Consider the following 22,549-nt stretch of genomic DNA (forward strand, 5'->3'; position numbering starts at 1 on the left):
TGAGTGATTCATTCAATAAGAAAACAAAATATTTGAATATATTTGAAGTTGGACTCTAAGTGCAGGATAATTCTGCTCTCTGTGCTCACACTTTCTGGCCTCGCTCTCTTTCAGGGATCGCGCCTGAGGAACCTGCTGGATCTTAGGTAATCGCACTTATAGAGTAACTTTAACTCTCATTTCTCTAAATATGCTAGAAACTCTTTAAGATCTGGTTTGCCTTGGCCCATTTATATATATGAAATAAAAAACATGTCTATCTATGTATTTCAAAGTCAGAAATGAACTCACTTCACAGCCTGATAAATATGTTCACACGCACCCAGTCAACGATTTCCTTAAAATTTCAGTATTTCTTTCTCCGTAGGAATGTTCAGTTGTGAGGCATGGCTGCGACTGGTGCAGCAGCATGTGGGCACCAGAGCCTGCGGTCCACGGCCGTGCAAGAGGTTGCTGCGGTGCTACGATTGCAACAGCTTCGTCAGCTGCGATGCGAGCAGCAGGCGCGAGATGCGCTCGAATGCCCATGCCAATATGAGCCAACGAGCGATGGGCGACAATGGCCGCAAGTCTCTGATGGAGTCGGCCAACTCGAACCGGCCGAGTTTCGGGGGGAGCAGGACGCGCAAGTATCTCGGCTATACCATCGTGCTGGGCAGCCTCTGCAGCACCGTGCTGTGGGCCGTCTATGAGCTGGGCAAGCCCGAGCAGGATCAGTTCGGGCGCAGCATCGAGGATGAGCTGAGCGCGCTGCCAGTGCTGCAGCAGTATCTGCAGCGGATGTGGCACTCGCTGCACTACTACCAGAAGATGCTGGAGGAGCCGCTGACCACCAAGCTGCTGCCGGACGTGCTCTGTCCGCCGTACATACAGCCGCCGTACACTCTGGTGCTCGAGATGCGCGACATTCTCGTCCATCCCGACTGGACGTACCAGACGGGCTGGCGCTTCAAGAAGCGACCCGGCGTCGATCACTTTCTGCGGCAGTGCAGCAGACACTTTGAGATCATTGTCTATACGGCCGAGCAGGGCATGACAGCGTTTCCCATTCTGGACGCACTCGATCCGAACGGCTATATACGCTACCGTCTGGTGCGCGGCGCCACCCAGCTGCTGGACGGGCAGCACATCAAGAACCTGAACCATCTCAATCGCAACCTGCGACGCGTCATTGTCGTCGACTGGGATCGCCGTGCCGTTCCACTGCATCCGGACAACATCTTTGCCATCACCCGCTGGGTGGGCAACGACGACGATGTGCAGCTCTTCGATCTGGCTGCATTCCTGGAACTCATTGCCGAGCACAAGGTTGATTTGGTTTGAATTCTTTGTCAAGAATTCTTATGGATATCCTTATCTCTCCCTCTTTCTCTCTCTCTCTCTCTCTTATTCCCTCTTTAGATGGACGATGTTCGTGAGGTTTTGCACTATTATCGCCAGTTCGAGGATCCCATAGAGCAGTTCAAGGAGAATCAGCGCAAGCTGCTCGAATTGAAACAGGAGAAATCAGACTCCGAGGCAAAGGCCTTAAAATAAGACACAGCAGCCAGTGTCAAGTGAAAATTTTCAAATTTAAAAAAAATGCGTATACTTGGACGATCTATAGCCATTATGTAGTCCAAGACAAATTCATTAGTTCTTATATGTATATATATTTATTTTAATACATTTACATTTAAATAATTACTGCATAGATTTCTAATTCTAGCAATAATAAATACTAAATAAAATACTAATTTCGAATTTATTTTCATTCTTGACTCTTCATTCCATACTTATGCTAATCATTCCTAATCGATGCTTGAATTTTCAGCAAAATACCACAAAAAATACCAAATAAATATAGATTAAAAATACCAGAAACTGTGACGTTGTACATTATGCAAATATTCGCAGGCTTAAAATGCACAAATTGCATCAATTGATGCCGCATCCAATGGCACAGAGCGATGCAAATGCAGCCGAAGATGGGCAGCTGAACAGGTGGATCGCTGGCCAGATGGACCATCCAAGTGTCCACTTGGAGAGATGGGCCAGAGGAGCAGTCGGTGTTATTATTTAAATGGCGCATTATCAGTGGCCAGCAGAGGGCTGGCCAGTCAGCTCGTCGAATTGTCATAAACAATCAAAATCCATTTAAAATCGTACATGCAATTTGGCTCGAGCTCAACCCACCTGACACGGCCACAGGGATGGATGAGAGGGGAGCAGGGCGTGTAGCAGGTGGTGGAGATGAGATGGTGGTTGCACGGCCAACGACAGCATCAACGCCTCGTCAAGTGGCATGGGCGGGGCTGTGGGCGGCCATTGGCAACTGGCAACTGGCTGTGCAGCAGCTGCCTCTGCCTCTGCCTCTGCCTCTGCCTCTGCCTCTGCCTCTGCCTCTGCCTCTGCCTCTGCCTCTGCTGTGTGCGTCCGGGCCATTTGGCCGGACTGCTGCTGTGTATCGTTGATATGATAATTGGCATGAGGCAATAATCCACTTGGATACGTTTACGTTGACAATCGTTTATATCGCAATCAGTGTCATGCCGTTCTGCGTCCTGGACTGTTGTTCCAACTGCTGCTGCTGCTGCTGCTGCTGCTGCTGTTGAGTCTCCATAAAGTATAATTTCCAGCCATGCTCGTTGTCGACCTCAACGACAAGGACAACGACGACATATTAAATAACAATGAACTGCAATTGCCCAGCGAGTCTCGTAATTCGTTTGTAATGCGTGCAGACGCACAGATTTTGAGTAGCACTTGCTCGGCTGCCCGTTGTCCTGCGCATTCAGTTATCCGGCGGCCACCTCTGCCCAGCCAGTGCTTTGTTTTATGTGCCCAGCCGGCAATTGTCTCTCGGATTGCCTATAATTTCTGATTTCAAAGTTTAATTCGTCGCCTCTTAAATTTAATCGCAGTTTCACAAAGCCACAATACTCAAACTCAATGAAATATTCATGATTGTATTAGGCAAATTTTAAGCTTATTCATTGTTAATTATCATGTTTTTTTTTTATATACCATTACAGCTGAAGGGAATAATTCGATTACATTATTTTCCATTGTCCGCACTTTGCCTTGCAATTAGCTGAGACGTCAGCTCAGGTGACAACGATTAGAGAATACTTTGTAAAAATGCTAGACAAATCAGTTAAGCTAAACAGACCAGGTTCGCTATAAAGTAATGCAAGGGCCGTCACACATGCATAGAGTGCAGGAGGAGGGCCCGAGCTGCCCTTCGCAGGACACTTTGCGAATGCAAAAATGCTAAATTTATGCGCAGCGGTAGCTGGAGAGGGAGGCAGCAGGAGCCAGTACAGGTCACGAGTATGTCCGGCTGCAAGTAGCTCCACTTTCACGCTTGACCTCACTCGCGGCCTGCTTAGCCCCTTGACCACAGTCAGATATACCAGTGTGTGTGTGTGTGTGTGTGATTCCTTTAGTAGGGTCTGTGCGCATTTTATGAGCGACGACACCACTTGCGATGAAAGCATTTCCGCATCCGCCAGAGCTTCCGAGCCAGGCCAAGCCAAGCCCAGCGAGACTCGGCTCAAGCCAACCGCATGGAGTCCACTTTAATTTTTGTTTTGTTTATAATTTACGCGACACAACATCAATTAAGTGCTTGGCCGGAAAAGCGCATACCTGCACCTGAAAAAAGCACCCATAAATTGTCGCCCTAAAGTGGCGACCCGCCCAGCCGCACCGCTCACCTTGCTGGCCAACAGTCGCTTCGGTCCACCAGCTGCATTGGCCGGGCTTAAATAGCTGTTGCCATTTTATATGCGTGCTCTCTTATGCCACACACAAATCATTTCACGAAATTCACCCAGCGCATTGTCCAGAGGTTCGCGATTTTGAGAACCGAAAAGAGAAACATATAAATGTATATGTACGAGTATATAGAGTCCATATAGTCTATATATTTGACTAGCTTAACTGAGTGTTTGCATGTCTGACAGTTTATCAATTGCAGTTGCTTTTTCTTTTTCTATTTTTTGGGGTACTTTTGGTAATTACTTTAAGACTTGAAGCCGACGGCCTCATAGAAAATCAATTAACAACTCTTGCCGCTCGCTTTAGCCAGAAAAACAACAATGGCCAAGGACAGCTGAGCGGCGAGCTGCCTAATTGGAATTAACAATAGAATTTATGGGCCAAGTTGGTGTGATTTGTTGAAGTGACATTACGATGCGGTAAACGAGCGACGCCAGCAAGTGCAGAGAGGAAGGCGAGAGCTGGGGCAGTGGGCGGGCCAGAGTCAAGATGGGGCCTCGGCCAGGCAGGCCAAAGTGAGTCACATTTGCAGACGCAATTTGTTACAAGCGAAAAAGGACCGAAAGGACATTAAACAGCAGCATAAACAAAACCCCAGACGGACCCTCAGCTGCCCGAACATCGTTCCGTAAATTAACCTGACTGAAAGCATTTGCCATCATGCCCAATACGCGTAGTTCTCTCATAAAACTGACAACGACTGCGCACTACCCAGGCCGGGGCTGACCAAGGCGTAGCAGGACACTTGTACTAATTGATAAGCATCGGCTTATCGCCCGTGAGTCTCACAACTTCAATTGGCACTCTTGGAATTATATTTTCAATTAAATACATATTTGTCACTTAAAATGATGCAAATTTGAAATTATAAAAGTGAGTAATGAAGAGAGGAAAATATGTTTTTAAGAGGATTGGGCAATTTGAATTGATCTCAACTTATTGAGTAAGTATATCTAGTCAGAATCATATTGAGAAATGAAGTACAGAAATGATAATTGATTTTAATATATTTATTTTTTGAATTAATTATTGTTTATGTATCCATTTATTTCTGAAACTGAATAATTTTTAATAATAACTCCAAAAAATAAAATAAAATATGTTAGGTTGCAAAATAATGTACACAGATTTCTTACTCACAGTCCTTTGCTCTCTCCTTGCCCCCTCAATCGGTCTCAGCGCCTCGCAAGTTTAGCCTATTTATAATAAAGCCATTGAAAATGAGTATGAGATGGTTTAGCCAGATATTGAGACAGACTCTGCAGAAGTCCCAGACTATAAGAGAAATATAGAAAACAAGTAAGAAGGCTCTAGTCGAGACTGCACATGCACACACACACGCTCATACACAGGCATACGCACGCACGCATAAACACGCATTGCCTGCACTGTGGACTTACTATGGATATTCAATTGTTTAATAACTTTTCTTGTCGATAGACTATCTTCATTAAACTTTCAGTCTATGATTATAACATGGATATGCATACATTTGCATTTGAAGTACGCCTTATACAAGGGTGAGGGCTAGGGGGTGGACGGACGGACGGACAGGGCTATATCGACTCAGCTCGTCGTGCTGATCAAGAATATATATACTTTATGGGGTCTGTCACGTCTCCTTCTGCTTTCTCTGTCATCTAATAATTATTTATATTAATACAAGTACAAAGTACATAATTTATTTAGCATAATAACATTTAGCCTTATCATACATACATCTATATTCTTGAGCAGCGTAATGATGTAATCGGATTCAATTATGCGTGTTTGATTGCCTATATACACATCCATTCGCGTTTCGATTGTATATCTGTCTCTCAGTCTCATTGCGTGGCTCTTCATAACAGCAGACGAGCATTTGAGTTGTCTGTGTATGCAGCTGAGTTCATTTTGCATTAATATTCGATTAATACGAAGTTCGAATGCTCGCAGCAGTAGAGAGAGCTTCCATTGGTCGACTGCAACGATCTCTACCTGGCGCCGAGCTCAACAGTTGAGAGAGCTGGACTTTGAGTGAAGGTCGCCCTATATAAAGGGCTGCTGCTGTAGCATTTCTTCAGTCGCCCAGACCCGGTGGGGGTCAATCGTGCATTTCAGTAAAGTGAAAGGTGTACGTGTGTGTGCGTGAGATCGTTCAGCATAAAAAACCTGAAAAAAAGACATGCAGGTAATGCTGGGCAGAATATTAGCAGGAAATACTAGGAGGAAATATTAGGAGGTAATACTTGGAGGAAATACTCAAAGGAAATACTAAAAGGAAATACTAAAAGGAAATACTAAGAGGAAATACTAAGAGGAAATACTAAGAAATAATACTAGGAGAAAATACTAGGAGAAAATAGTAGGAGAAAATACTAGGAGGAAATACAAGGAGGAAATACTAGGAGGAAATACTAGGAGGAAATACAAAGAGGAAATACTAAGAGGAAATACTAAGAGGAAATACTAAGAAGAAATACTAAGAAGAAATACTAAGAAGAAATACTAAGAGGAAATACTAAGAGGAAATACTAAGAAGAAATATTTAGAGGAAATACATAGAGCATAGACTTGCAAATACTTAGAAGAAATACGTAGACGAAACACTAAGAAAAAATACTTACTCTTGCTAATTAATTTATACAACACAATTAAATATTTTGAAGTCATAGCTTAGAATTTTGATTCGAGTTCTAATGCACATCAACTACCTCCTGAAATGAAACACATTAAAAATAAATGCATTTAAGTTTCTTTCTAATTGATTGTACTCTATAAAATCTCCTTTCCCTTTCCCTGCTCTCGCCTCTGAATGGCATCAATTGCTCAATTGATGGTCTGTGGCTATAAATCTATAAATCTAGAGTAAAGTACTTGATGCTGCACGAATTTTGCGCTTATCGAATGCAAATAAATTCGCGAATGTAATTAACTCATTTGCTGGCCGCCATTTTGTCTCGCCGCGGTAACAGAAATTGGCGACAATTATTCAGTTAGCAAAGTGAATGCGAGAGAATTAAATAAATGTTGAGTGTATTCCATTTATCTATCTAGTTTACTATATATACATACATGCATATATGTATGTGACTGCATCGCTGCGACAATCAAATGTTTTAAATGAATGTTTTGCTGCACTCATCCATTTATTCACGCGCCATAAACTGACGACGAATTTATAACCAAAGGACATTCAGTCGAAGCTGCTACAATAAAAATAAAATAGAATTAATGGGCCAGAGGTACACATACATATGTATATGCACACCTATTCACTATCCATTGGCCAACTCCGATTGTGCTTAGAGCGCTGCACCGCTGTGGTTACAGTGGTGCCCGAATTAAATATATATCTATAACTATAGCTCTCTGCGTGTTTTTGCGCATTCCAATTGCAAAATTTTGGATGCCGCGCGGTCGAAATAATTTTAGCCATTTGCAGTTGCCAGATTTGAGCTGGGTGTGAGGGGGGCTGGGGGGTCGATGGGTATGCTGCACAGCTGCGGCTGCATTACCATTGTTATTTACGCGACAATTGCAATAAACATTAGTTCAGGCAATCCCTATACCACCCATCTCTCTATCTCTCTCTCTCTCACTCTTTGCCTGTCTAGTGCAACGTCCTGTCGCTGGCACATTAAATTAATTACTCATGTTATTATTCTGGCTAAAATGAAGTACGCAACAATTTATAATCGCGGCCAAAACAAGATTAGAAGTACCTGCGGTATGCCTACCCCTACTCTCACTCCCTCTCCCTCCCTCTCATTCGCTCTGCCATGAAATGTGGTTACAATTCGCATTGCTGCAGTCATTTTGCTTTATTAGTCAAAATGCGCCAAATCAGAATTCCACATTATTTGGATTCGCATTCGGAGCACTCTGCTCCTCTGTTCGCAATTAACGTAAATTTATGATCAACCAATTTCAAAATAACTCAACATTTTCATTGTCCATAACACAAAATGGCAATTACTGCCAGGCATTCCCCAACATAGGGCCAACTACCATTTGGATTTGTTTTTTTTTTTTACCCAACTGAAATGATAATCTCTGAGGTTTATCTATGGAACCGTTGAGTGCAGTAAATGGAATCGGATTAGCTAGTGCGAAACTAACTTCAATTTCTTTAACTTCTATAGTGAAATAAAATGAAATATATCTAATGTCGACTCATTTATCAAGTATTACAATGATACTTGCTCTCCAACTCTTCAACTCTAAAATACTTTTTTGATCCATCAACATTTCTATGATAATCAAAAATCATATATCATAATTTCATCTATTCTTTCACCTATTCACAACTCACTTGCCCAGCTCCATTTACAGCTGTTTCGTATGTATTCCAATGTGAGCAGACAATTAGAGGCCTTATAAACACCATTGGTATTCACAATCTAATCTCACATATCATTGCCGTAGCGTGAATGCACTCAAACAGTAGCTTTAATTAGGCAGCAACATTTGTGCATTTGCAGTTGTGGAAGCAACAGGCGGCTGCTGCAGCACAATCGCCTCGTAATGCATCCGTCCAGCTGCAGTTGGCGCTGAGCTCGCCTCCTGCTCCTCCTGCTGCTCCTTAGGATACGAATGCCGGATGCTGCCCTTAACTCTCTCTCTATCTCTATCTCTCTCTTTGTCTATCTCTCTCTCCCTCTCTGTGTGTGTGTTTTGTCCTAATACATGATTATGTGCATAGGCACAGGCCAAGGCGTCCTGCAGCCAACGAGCTGTGGCAAGTCCTGGGATTGGGCAGCGAGGCAGCGAGGCAACGAGGCGCATCTCCATATATTTGCATTGAAAATTTGCACATGTTCAAATCGAGATTTACGATGGCGAGTGACATCATTAATCAAGCGTCTGATTGGTGATCCTGTTCCTGTTAATTAATACAATAATGGATTGCATGCAGTCTCTCTCTCTCTCTCTCCCTCCCTCCCTCTCTCTGTGCCTCTCTACAAGTCCTGGCCAAAGACGACGACAAGCGAAACCTGGCCTAGGCCTGGCCAGCTGAATTTACGAGCGCCAAGAAGTGCGTTTAGGCGCTGGCTGGGCACTCAAAAAACTACAAGAAAAAGTGCGTACGTCCTGGCGCATCCTGCCGGCTAACATTGATTTAAAATTTACTACACTGAAGGCAAAGGTTGGCCAAACAGCGCCATATGTTGCATTGATTTATCCATTGGAGCTGGGAGCTGGGAGCACATGGCCTAAATGGAAATGTTGCAGCTGCTGCTGCTGCAACAAAGCTGGACACCAAATAAATTTACCGCTTGCTGTGGCTTCGCCAATGGCATCTCTGACTAACACACACACACACACAAATTTCAATTAACAATTTCACCCTTAATTTGGCCAGATAGAAAAAAAACTCACAAAGACGACGACAAGAATGTGGCCAAAACTGAACCGAGCTGGCAAACTAAATTACAATTTGAAGTCCCCAGTCAGAGCCAGCCCACCTGACCTCCACCTCGCCAATTTCGGGCCGGGGCTCGAGCATCAATTATGATTATCGTCACGTTTTATGAGACGTTTGCCCAACTTTATGACTGGGCGCGTGCTGCCCCACCCTCAGAGCCACCCCCGCCACAGTATGCACTCTTATAATGAATATTGACAAAGCATATGCACAGTATATGTGTGTGTGTGTGTGTGGCCAACAGGTAAGCAGTTTTACCCTTCAGAACGTAGCATATGATTTTGTTTTCTCTGCTTGCTTTTTCTTTCATTCACTCATTTATTCATTAGAGAAATTAGCCAGAGCCCAGCTGCAGGCAGTTCATTAGGCCTCGAACTGCGTCGCTTTTAGCCAGCAGAGTTCTTATATACAGCTAACTGATGTAGATTATATTATTGAAGATTGCATTAATAATAATATTGTATATATTAGAGTCGTTCCACTGAATTTCGCTAGCGATTTATATTTTTAGAAATGATCAGAAATAATAATAGAAAATAGAAAACAATTAACATTATTAATTTGATCAACGAGATCAGAGATCATAGATCAGAGGTTCGGAATCAGAGTTGAAATATAAGAAATAATAAATCAGAGATCAAAGAGATAAGATCCAAAATTAATGTTGAAATATAAGAAATTACAGAAACAGAGTTGAAATATCAGAAAGGCTAGATCAGATAAGATCAAAGATCAGAGATCAGAGTTTAAATATTAAAAACTATAAAGAAAAAATAAACTCTAATAAAAAAATTTAGCAAATATATTGATATTATCAATTTGATAAACAAATTTTGATTTGATTTGATTTTAAACATAAAACACAATTTTTATGTAAAATTTATTTTCTAATTCTAATCTTTGCCTTTGCATTTTGCTTGAAGCGCGAGCACAGTTGCTTTTAATTGTATACGCCAAAGGGGGTAAGGAAAAAAAGAATAATAATAAGCAGAAATTAAACCCGGTAATGGGAGAGAAGCCAGCGATGCCAGCAATGCCAGCGTAGACAGTGGAAGTCAAGGCGCAATTAAAAGTGGCAACAAACGAAATTTCAATTAGCGATACTTAGCGGCAGCTGCCATTACCTAAAAAAGCAACCCGAGTCGCAGTAAGAAAAAATATCTAATAACAGCTAAACGATATTAGAGAACGAATTAGCCAGGAAGAGAGAGACAGATAGAGAGAGAGATAGAGATAGAGATAGGAGAAACCGCAAGCAAAGGAGTTGCTGTCAAAGGCGACGCTTGAATTTCAGATTTTTGGCTTTTTCGGCTGTTACATTAGGCAAAAACAATTTCATTTGGCAAATTGTGTTGCAGCAACAGCACCATCAGGCAAATCTTTTTGTGCAACACGAGCTACGTAATTGGCTTCGAGGACGAAGCATTCAGCGCTAAGCACTCCCTATATGGCCGGGCTTACCATTTGCCAAATTGAAACTGCGAATATCGCAAATGGCTTGGTTAACCACTCCGAAACAACGCACTGATTGCAATTTACTCGCTTGCTATCAAAACTAACAAAAAAAAAACTAAAACTAAAACTATTTCCAGCTTAATTACCAACCAAACAACAGCAGCACAATCAGCTCTGAAGCGTTTAGCCACTAATTGGGCAAATTTGATTATTAAGTCTGTAAGAATTGGAAATTAAAAACAAGCTGCTTTTCGTAAAGCCAATTCAGAGATTAGCTCTATCAGACTTGTAATATAATAGGAATAGAAAACTCATAATTGTGTAATATTATGTTAGAAATATGAAATATTAATGAGTTGAAATTTTAGCTACTGATATTATATAATTTTTAATTTCAATTAATACTTTATTTCTTATGGGCGTCTGAAGTTGAAAAAAAAAAAAAAAAAAACTAATATTAATGTTACTCTTATATTTATATTCGCTTTCATATTCCTTTCAATAATTCAATAGAAATATTTTCGTATATGTTTGTAATACGACTGATAGCAAAACATACAATGATCTTTATAGGATTCATTTTAGAGAGGGGGAGTAGAAAAATGAAAGAGATGCTGAGAGTTGGATAGAACTATAGTTGAAAAATATTTGTTTTTTTTTTTTATTCAAAAAATAATTTTTTTTTTTTTTTTTACCAAGTTATTTTTAAGATCCTGCACAGTACTAAAAGCGAAACATAATATTGGATATACCATATTATTTTCTAGCCTGATATCAAATTGTAATTAATTTTAATTTTCTTTCGTTCCCATTTTGTTTTTAAAACTAATAAACTTTTGGCAAACATCAAAACATTCCATGCCATTACACAAATCCAACGCATCCTTTATGACTGCAGTCGAGCAGGACGATAGAGCAAGCTTGGGTGCAGTGGATAAAGGGGCTTAAGGGCTGAGGGGTAGGGGTGGTTAGAGTGCCGACTATTTGGATGATTGTCGAGCATGTGAAACTTCTTGAAGATAATAATAATTTAGTGCTGTTGAAATGACTTTTGACCATCACACACAATTGATACGAGCGGCCAACAAAGTAGCAGCCAGCCAGATGGGGCAGGGGCAGGGGCAGGAGTAGTACCCACCGAGGCAGGTCGAGGCACACGTGTCCTGTTTAGCCATGTCTCCCACTCCTGGAATGCAGCAAGTGCGAGTGCATGCAAACAAAGTCGACTGGAGTCTAACTAGCTTGCGCAATCAAATGCGAAGGTGGGTGGACGGTAGCGCGGTAGTGCGGTACTGGGGTGGGGCCAGAGGATTGCTGGGACTGCGTAGAAAGTATGGCAGGCCATTTGTTCGCTGCTCCGCCGCATCTCAAAGAAATAAACAAAAGGGGCGCAGCGCCAAAATGCCGGAAAATCCACACATCCTTCGATGCAGGCACTTTGCATGCAATGCGGGAAACTTGCTCAACGATTTCGTTGTTGTCTGCGAAAACTGTGAAAATGAATTTGTAAAAATGCGCTCGTAATAATTTCTCGATTTTTGGTGGAAATTATTTGATTACACACACGTGTGGAACGCTGATGCAGCTGCCAGCCAAAGGACTCGATCTTGCACAGCACCACAGCTCCCCAGCTCAGCCCCCCCCCCCCTCCCTCTGGCACTGCCTGTTGGCCATAAAATAAACTTCATCTTCAGTTCGTGCTGCTCGGCATTCGGCATTCGGCTCTGTACGGGAACTTGAAATGCGCATTCATTCGCAAAATTCCCAAAACAAATAAAGTAGTTTTCAACGAGGAGGGTGACAGGGGGGGAGGGGAGTGCTGGCAAACACTGCGCTGTGCAGAGTGAGAATAAAGGCAAAGAATCTCGATTATAGCCATGTGATTTGCGGTGCCGCAACAGCTAAGCGACATGATAAAGATCCTCCGAGAACTTTCAGCTGGCCCCAAATAGAGTAGGCAAAAGCGAAGACGAAGGTTTAAAGCGCCAGACTAGCGAATATCGAGAGTCTATGTGAATAATTATAGCCAGCAGGTAATTGAATATACAGGTGATTGAAAAAATTCATAAAACTGTGTTTTCTTAGATCAATCATCATTATTTAATACAAAATATTCTTTGTTAGGCATTCAAAATACATAAAAGACCCGAATCATCAATGTATATCAAACTTTATCAGTAATTGAATTATTTAATTACTTAAATACAAATTGTAATTACTTAAAAAAATTACTAATTAAATATATTATTTGTGTGTGCAATAACAGACGAAAATTCAGTTTTTCATTACTTTATATTTGTTTACGTAATTATGTAATTCATTGGAATTGTTACTTAATTACATAAATAATTGTGACACAAATTTTTTTTATTTTTTTTTTAACGTTTAATTATTACTAAGAATTAATTAGTTGAAAAATTAAAAAACTTCTGTATTAATAAGTAAAAGAGTTCTTATTTCATTGATTATTTGTAGCTTTAATATAATTAATATATAATTGTATACCAAACGTAATTACTTAACCAATTACCGCTAAAAATATTATAATTAATATAGTTAAAGTATGATCTACTTTCTTATATAATAAACATAAATTTCTAACGAAATACAATATAATAGCCTAAAAGTAAAACTGAAGAAAATATTTTTCCCTAAATTAATTACTACACAAAAAATCCTGCATTATTCCCCGTTAGTTATATAAAAAATGTAATTTCTCTGGTAATTTTAGCTAAAGGAACATTATTTATTAACTCAACGAGATGCGCTTGATATGGAGAAATGCTATGGACTCGTGTTGAAAACTACCTTCTTCCTGGTCATATGCGCCAGCTTGGGGTTAATGCGAAAGGAAGATGGAAGAACGTGGATGGGGCTGGGAGAGACCGTCTTGGCTAGTGGCTTGGCTGGCGTGTAATTTGCATTTTGCAAGAAGTCCGAAATGAACTAATAAACACACCGGAAGCCAAGTCCACAAATTGTCGATGCTTTGCCGCGCAAATCGTATTACCCAGGCGAGGCGACCCCAAGCGAAAAAGAATGGGCCCGGTGTCAGTGGCCATGGGCATCGCGGGCACCGTGGGCACCGTGGGCTAATAGGCAGCCAGTCGCGAATACTTGGCTCAAATTGAAAGTTATTTAATGCAGGCGGAGAAGGTCTAGCCACTGCGGTTCAGGCTGCCGGGTGGCGGCCTATGATGCTATGTGGCTACGGAAATTGTTACGCGATGCTCGGCCCGGCCAAGAAGAAGCCACCAACAGCAGCAACAACAACTGGGACTTGTTTGCTTCTTTTTTATTTTTAACAAATAAGATTCAAAAACTTTATGCCGTTGGCTGTCAAGAGTTGGCAAATGGGCAGCCGCAGGAGGCACGAGCCGTGGCGCAAGGGGCATGTGATACGCATTCGGATTCGACTGGAGTGTGCCGTGCGGGGACACTGAATATTTAACGAACGGCTGCGGAAGAGGAAGCCAAATGGCGCAAGTGTTGCTCAGTTTAATCTATTTCCTGCCTCGAAACCAGAGACACAGACTGAGAGGAAGATAGAAGAGGACAGCGAGACCGAGAGACAGAGACAGAGTCCGGCTGTCTGGCCAGCTGGCCGATCCGCGCAATCTTTAAATACACGAATTTATCGTTTCATAAAAAGCCAAACTTCACTTAATTCCGTGAGACAACGAAAATTTCTCGGCTCGCCGCAAGTAAATTCATTTTCCCGTAAATATTGTCTACGGCGGAACTTCATTTACCCACAAACGCTTTATAAAAATCAGATGCTGCAAAAAAAAAAAATAAAAATAAATGAAGACTGAAGACTCGACTGCAAAATGTTTAGTTAATTTGTTAAGATTTATTTATTTATTTTTATTTTTTTGCTTTGTTTAAAACACTAAATTTTAAAAAATTTATTTATATGACTAAAAATTTTATAATAAATTTATCGAATAAATTTTGTATTTGTTTTTACATAAAATAATATATATAACTCATATAACCTAAAACAAATACAAATATTTTGTTTACTTTTAGATTGCATGTAGATATAAATAATAAACAAATATATATAAATTATATATAAGATTACAAACAATCTTTAAAAAAATAAAATAAAATAAAATAAATTAAAATAAAATTAAATTAAATTAAATTTTTTTTTTTTATAATTCATATTCTGCTGGCTTTATCAAAAACCTACAGAAAAATTAGCTCATGCATTTTTATAATTCTTTATGTATTTATTATTATAATATATTTATATGACTAAAAGTTTTATATTAAATTTATCGAATAAATTTTGTATTTGTTTTTTATATTTTGTTTACTTTTAGATTGCATGTAGATATAAACAATAAACAAATATATATTTATTAATAAATGTATTTAAAAAATAATTGTTTTTAATATATAGTAAGATTACAAAAAAATCTTAACAAAAAAAATAAAATAATATAAATTAAAATAAAACTAAATTAAATTATTTTTTTATAATTCATATTTTGCTGGCTTTATCAAAAACCTACAGAAAAATTAGCTCATGCATTTTTATAATTCTTTATATATTTATTATTATATTTTTATTTTATAGATATATTTAATACCATTATATTATTATATTTTGTATAGATCATTTTACATACACTCTTTCTTAGCTTTTTAAAATGCTTTCAACTCGTGCTTGTCTATGGTAAAAAGAAATATTCAGCTAAAAACTTTTCAGATTTTCTTCTCCTTACAAAACTTTCCCCAGAGAAATGAATGTCTAAATGGGGGCGCAAAAAAAATCTCAACACGCAGGCCACGAAATTGTTTTCAAATTAAGATGGCAATTTTTAGCGCCCAGCGTCCAGTGGCCAAACCGAAAGAGGAAGAGGAGAAGCCACACACACATCCCCAAGCTGAAGGACCTGGTCAGGTGTCAGCTCCCAGCGGCAGGTGGGGGTGAGTAGAAACTTATGCTGGAGCTCGACACCAACGAAATTTGATTATGTTTCGCGGTTACACTTCATTCGTCTGCAGCTAGAGCTCTTCCCCTCCCTCTCTCTCTCTCTCTCTCTCTCCTACACCTTGGCAAATTGACATAAATTGTTGTTGCTGTTATTGTTGTTGTTGTTGCTGGGTGGGGGTAGGTGGGGTAGTTGGGTGGTTGGCCCAAGCGGCATTCACTCAAGCAATTTATGCGATCAATTAAATTTTTCGAATGACCAAAAAGTTGTTTAAGATTTTAATTTTCATAAATTTTACTTAAATGTTTTCACTTTGGCAATAGTAAATTTCATTTCGGTACGCCGCTTAATGTGTCAGAGGGTTTTTTGTTGTCTCCTGTTTATTTTTACTTTCATTTCGGGCGAGTTATGAAAATGATAACAAGATTTTATGATGATTAGAAAATTTAGTTGAACTTTCGGTGGCACTGGGGCTGACCGAGTGCTGGTGGGGTGGGGGCGTGGCATATGCACATTAGAATTTATTGCAAATGAGCAAAAGTTGTTCGCCCGAAATTAGAAATGCACGAAAATAAAAAGTCAAGGAGGCAGTGAAAGTAAATCAAATGTAAATCATCGACAGCATCGAGCGATCCCCGGACCAACTTTCATCTTTCAAAAGTCCAGCCGAACGAGCAGCCAGCCAGCCAGCCAGCCAGGCAGCCAGCCAGCAGCATAAATGATATACAACACATTTTGTGGAACCTTTACAACTAAATGCGGATAATCTGTAAGTTTGCTTTTCCCAAATTTATGTGAAACGGGTGGAGTTTTCCTCTGCTGCTGCTGCTGTTGGCTGGCCTTGTTGTTGTGCTTTTTCTTGGTTCCCTGTATAGTTTTTCAGCTGCCCTCCCTCGGTATCTGGTGGCAGCCGCCCAAAAACTAAAACATGCGCATTCAATGGGCGTCCGACCCATCCGGGCCAACAGACCAGTCCAGCCCCCAACCCTGATCCTGTTGCTGCAATTCATTTCCAACAGACGGGCGTCTCTCTTTCTCTCTATATATGTGTGTGTGTGTGTGTGTGTGTGTGTATTCGTTTGGAGGAGTGCTTCTCGGTATATATGTGCGGAGATTTACCGTTTTATACTTGACATTTCCAAAAGTTTAAGTTTTAATTTATGACACCGCCACTTTCTATACGGGGCGACAAGCTAAATATGAGCGAGCGAGCGCAGGATGCGCATGGGGTGTGGGGCACGGGGTGTGGGGTGTGGGCAGATCCTTAAACAGGATATCTAACTATTGTCGTTAGTCTTGAGGCGCTCGTCCAGCTCATCTTTACAATACGCTCACATTCTGTTCCATTCTGTCCCTCGCTCATTATGAACGAAACAATTCTGTTGTGCTCAGGGAAAGGTGCCGAAAATGGATCTTAAACGAAAATATATGTATTTACCTCAAATTATTGATTAAATTGTTAATATATTTGTTGTTTATGGGGCTAAAAGGGTTATTTGTAAGGGAGTTTATTATAGAAGTCTTCTCTCATAATATTTGTAATAGTCGATATGTCAACGATTAATTGTCATTCACATTGATAATTGTACATATATCGATTGTTGGCCATTCTAGAGTCTATCGAATCAAATCTATAGGGCAGATGACATATTGTTTTTCAGTCTGTCAACAAAGCACAAAGATGGATGGCGAAATTGTGAAAAATTATGAAAGATCTAAACGGTCAATAAAACATTTATATAACAAATATCTACGATCTCGTGATGTTATTGTAGCTTGGAGGAGAAACCATCAACAAATGGGCTTTACAATTCAAGGTAACTGGAAAGTATTTTGCAATAATGAAAAGCTCATACTTGGCTATTCGATTTACTCCAAATAGTTCGCTATTGTCAGGAAGTCCAATCAGCCCCTACCAAGGACTGGCTCAAGTGGGACATGTTTAGACGTCGCTACTGTTTTTCGCAGAGTGATAATGAATCTGATTGGCTCGACTTCGATGGAATACAAGAACGTGAAAGGGATGCGGTCGGCCTGAATCATGAGAAAATACCTATGCCATGGATAACAAGACCTATAAGTCATGAATTCTATGATTTGTTTATGCCAAACCCAGTCTCATTTACTGCTGGGGCACCTACAAATTTAGATTTACTTAAACCGAAAAGTAACATTTCGGATGATGAAAAATTGAAAATCGAAAATCCCGAAGAATGAGAGTTGGGATGTCACTCGAGGTGAACGCATGATTTTGAAAGTCTGCCATATAAAATATGTATAGTCATGAAATGTTGACAATATGTTGGAAAAATGTTCATCCCATATAAAATATATAATCTTATCCAGAATTGTCTTATGCTGTGTGGATAATTATATTACTTAACTCGTATATGGTATTATTATTAATATTCCCAATTTGATCAGGGACAATATAACCTGAATTTAGTAAAACAGTATGGCCCAATAGGAACAATGCAAACTGATATAACAATAGTACATTTTTCTTGCAGTTAAATCTATGCCAATCTACTTATATAAAATAACGCTAACTAAATTTTCTTTGCTTCAATATTCATATCTCTCAATATTAATTGGGCAAAAGCCCATCGAAGATTTTTTTTATATTTATTTTTTTATAATAGACCTTGACAAAAGTTGTCGGAATATAAAAAAAAATTACAGAACCTAAGTAAACACAGGGAATAATTTCAATAATTTGACCAGGCAATATGTATGGATCCACCAGCTATTTGGATTTTTTAATGCAAGCTAACATAAATGATAATTGAGGAATATGAAATGACATGTTCCAGGCTGCTAATTTATGCGAGATTAGAAAGTTAGGGTACATAGAACATTTGCAAGCTTAACCCGATTCATATAGCAAAATTTATCATTATTATTAATGGAACCCGTAAAAACAAAATTTGTGCTTTGATTATTTTTTTTTATTTATTTATTAATTCAACCATTACTCAATGTATACTTCATACGATTTCTGTTTATTATCAGCTTGGAAATATTCAGAGCTATTCAAATAGTCATATACATATATTAGGGTTGTAGGTAGGTAGTATTGACTTTCAATGTGCAGTATACATATTTTATACACGCTCCAACTATAGATTCATTTGCCAAAAAAATTCAAGAGTAGAACATTTAACATCAAGATCCAACGATTTAGAAGAGCACTGGTGCGAGTCCGGGCGCATTTAGCAGTCGACTCTCCGTGAGTGATATTGACTTCCGATTTCCACAAATCAATATGTTTTTTAACTAGAACCAGCGATTTCGTGATCCCCGTCGCCACATGGAGCGCTCATAACTGCCCAAACCTGCTGGAGGTTGGAAGGTAGGAGTAGAAGGTAGGTGAGTAAAATAAAGGACTCTCGACTCACCTGGCAACGAGTTAAATGTATCTCCTCCGCCTCTGCGTAATTCCGCAGGATAACTGCAATAGATATGGGATAGAGTTAAATTAATCGTAATTCTATTGCAATAGAGCGCGCACTTACTATAGTCCATTGCGGGAACTGTATCGGCCGTTATTCACATCATCCCGTCTGGAGGAGCGGTAGCTAGCATCCCTATAGGGTGCACAATCATCCTGATAGTTCCTCGACCTGTGGGGATACCAATCGTGTAGCCTGTTGTAATGGGCAGGCTCGGGACAATCGGAGTACGCCTTCAGGTGGTCCCCGTCCTCGGGAAGTTCGCAGCGATAACCGGTCTGAGCGACATACTGATGGTAGCACTACACGCAATAGAATTTTACATATATTAGCCGAATTATATTTTTGGCAAATCGGAAATATTTCCCCGAAAAACTCACATCGATCGCAGTGTCATTTATTGGTGCTGCCATTCCGTAGGTCTCCATAATTTTGAAAATTTAAAAGAAAAAGGAATTTGAAATTTTTTAGAAAAACGTGTTAAGCCCAAACGTAAGAATAAAAGTGAGCTCCCAAGGCACTGAACAGGGCTTCCTCACATTTTTGAACACGCCTTGCTCACTAGATCAATCAAAGTGCGTTGCTTTACAAAACTGAGTGTTTGAACTTTTGCTAAGTGCTTAGCTTTACATTTATTATTGTTGTTGTTTTTCATAATATTAATAAGATTATTATTCTTGCAGGCGCAATGGGCAAAGGCAAAGACTTTTGGGAAACTCCTCTCTCCTTTCTCAGCCCTTTCCCTGGTAATTTATGTTGATGCACAGTTCTTCCCTTGGTCCCAGTTGGCCTCACAGTTGAAACGGGATAGATCCAATCATCCAACATATCAATCTAGGAACAGCTTTTTCCCTATTGTTGTATTATTATTCATTTTTATTTTTCTATTAGTAGTAATTAATATTATAAATTATCTAAATCTATTATTATACTATTATTATTATTATATTATTTTAGCATTCTTATTATTATGTATGAGGAGGGTATTATTCATTATTATTATGATTATTATTATTATTATTATTATTATTATTATTATTATTATTATTATTATTATTATTATTATTATTATTATCATTATTATTATTATTATTATTATTATTATTATTATTATTATTATATTACTATTATTATTATTATTATTATTATTATTATTATTATTATTTATTTATTTATTTATTTATTATTTTTTTTTTTTTTATTATTATTCTTTTTATTATTTTTGACTTATTTGTTCCATACATCTATAATATATCATCATAATGATGATCTTTAATTATCTTAGACTTTTTATGTGTTATCATTATTCGGAATATTTTTGTTTCTATATTTAATATTATTATATTTACCGTATATGCCCCAATACCTATTATAAATAATTTGCCAACTTCCTAACGACTTTCTAAGATTTTCTAAAAATATAAATCTGCAAATTTTCACTTGGCCTTATTCAATGCATCATAATTTCAAACCGAAATTAGAAACATTTTGGTGTAAAATTTTCAATTTGCTAATGATGTGAGCTCGCGTATGTGTGCGTATGTGTGTGTATATATGTGTAAGTGTGTGTGTGCAGTGAACTTTCAGTATAAGTCTATGGGCTCAACATGAAAGCTGAAATCCCACTGTCCAGGTTTTGCCAAGCTAGGCAAAAGCCCCCTCTGCACTCTCCGCACGCTCCTTGAGGATGATGAATTTGGACATTTTGTGTGCGCAAAGTCACTTGCTTAAAAGTTATTAGGGATTAAAAGAGTTGCGGCTGAGGACGCAAATGCGCTACGGAATTTGCTTCATTAGAGTGTGGAGTGCCATTGCAGGACATGTCTATAACGTATATGTGTGTGTATGTGGGTGTGTGTATGTGTGCGTGTGCGTGGGTGAGTAAGTAAACACCTTTTGGGTGAAAGTTTTTGAAAATACTAAGAGGAAATCACTTTGGACGTTCTGCAGAACGAGGCAAAGAAAACGCAGCAGAGAAGCACCACAAACTTTCTCTGCCCCAACCAGCCCGCCTGGCCCCTGACCCCTGACCCCTGACCCCGCTGAAGCTGGTGCTGAAGGATGCGTGCACGATTATGACTGCCTCCGATGGCAGCAATGGCATTTTAATGCTGCCCGCTGCAACTTTTGAGACATCTTAATTCCCTTCGAGATAAATCAAAGTGGCGCAACGGATCAGTGGGCGGGGCAGGGTTGGCAGGTTTCTAGAGTTTAGCTCTATACGAAATTGTTGTATTTTTATTTACAGCATTTTTAACTTATGCATTTTTATGAGCTTGAGCTGTGTGTGTGTGTGTGTGTTGTTATCCTTTCATAAATGCGCCCAACGAGCAACTGATTTATGCCACCACAAGCTGGCGCTGCTGGCAGCCAATTGCAGCACTTGCACCACTTGCAACCCTTGGGCTGCCGCTTCCTGACGTCGACGTCGGCAACAAAGTAACAAAACAGCAAACAAAAATTCCAGAAACAACATAAAACCGATTGATTTATTTTGACAATGCTCCATGCAGTGCACAGAGAGTGAGAGAGAGTGAGAGAGCGAGAGAGACAGAGCGATGCAGAGAGGAAGAGAGGGAGAGTGTGTCCGAGGCCAAGTCCGGTTGCCTTTGTTTGCGACCAGGTCTCGTTGCCCCAACGTGCCCCATCGACATGTTCCATTCGCATTTCGGACCATCACCAACCCAGCTAGCTACCCCCTCCCTCCCCTACACCCCACACCATTCAACTATGCAGTCCTTCGAATGGTCACAAAGCCATCCCACATCACGTGCCGTTGCCTACCGGCTGCAAAAGTTGTCCTCGTTGTCCGTTTGTAAAATATTTTATTTGCACATCTTTCTTATTTTAATCCTTCACTGCATTCATTGTTGGGCTTGCGGGGGTGCTGCGCCTTGGGCCCCATCCACAGTGGCTGCCAGTGGTGCTGCGTGAGTTTCTATGCTGTGGCAAATGGCCATAAAACACACGTTAATTACCGCCCCACAGCAGGTCCAGCCTCGCCGCTCGAAACTCCGCATCTCCATGAGGATTCGTCTGATTTCGCATAGAAAAATATAACGACAAAAAAACAAAAAACGGGAGAGACCCAAATGGAGAAGATTATGTAGCTCTGTAGACATGCGGATTAGCTGTGAAATTCTATTTTAAATCAAATCTATAAAAATATACATATTTAAAATAAATGTGAAAAATATATATACATATATATATATATTTTTTTTTTACATTTTTATTTATTTTTTTTTTTTTTGTAATTTATTTTCCTTGAACAATTTTTTTACTGAATCTTTATATTTGTTGTGCTCTATTTTCCTTGAAACATCTTTTGACAAGATCTATATATTTTATTTTATTTTTATTCTTGTTTATTTTATTTTATTTTTATTTATTTATTTTTTTATTTGTATTCTTATTGTCAATTATGAATACATTTTTGTGAGTATATTTTTATTTATTTATTATAATTTTGTATTTATTTTTATATAAGCCAAATTTGAATTCTTTTGTTTATGATTTATTTAGTA

General features: G+C 39.3%; 2 protein-coding genes across 3 annotated transcripts; one reads left to right on the forward strand and one right to left on the reverse strand.

Annotated features, from left to right (window-relative positions):
* The first annotated feature begins 275 nt into the window (after positions 1-275).
* ttm3 (tiny tim 3) lies at positions 276-1,661 on the forward strand. The gene is made up of 2 exons (XM_030385237.2): positions 276-1,308; positions 1,402-1,661. The coding sequence occupies exons 1-2, from the start codon at positions 370-372 to the stop codon at positions 1,534-1,536; spliced, it is 1,074 nt and encodes a 357-aa protein (XP_030241097.1). The 5' UTR covers positions 276-369; the 3' UTR covers positions 1,537-1,661.
* Positions 1,662-18,551: 16,890 nt separating this feature from the next.
* LOC115562983 (uncharacterized) lies at positions 18,552-19,563 on the reverse strand. Of its 2 annotated transcripts, none has more exons than XM_030385241.2 (4): positions 19,403-19,563; positions 19,086-19,324; positions 18,969-19,021; positions 18,552-18,905 (listed from the first exon to the last, which is right to left on the reverse strand). In XM_030385241.2, exons 1-4 carry the CDS (start codon positions 19,448-19,450, stop codon positions 18,847-18,849), a joined length of 399 nt encoding a protein of 132 aa, XP_030241101.1. In that variant the 5' UTR covers positions 19,451-19,563; the 3' UTR covers positions 18,552-18,846. The 2 variants fall into 2 exon arrangements, with proteins under 2 accessions (XP_030241101.1, XP_030241100.1); XM_030385240.2 differs by having other exon boundaries at positions 18,552-18,908.
* Positions 19,564-22,549: the final 2,986 nt, after the last annotated feature.

This window comes from Drosophila navojoa, chromosome 3 (genome assembly GCF_054131105.1).
Source record: "Drosophila navojoa isolate 15081-1374.11 chromosome 3, UAZ_NAV_1.0, whole genome shotgun sequence".
Taxonomy (NCBI): Eukaryota; Metazoa; Arthropoda; class Insecta; order Diptera; family Drosophilidae; genus Drosophila; species Drosophila navojoa.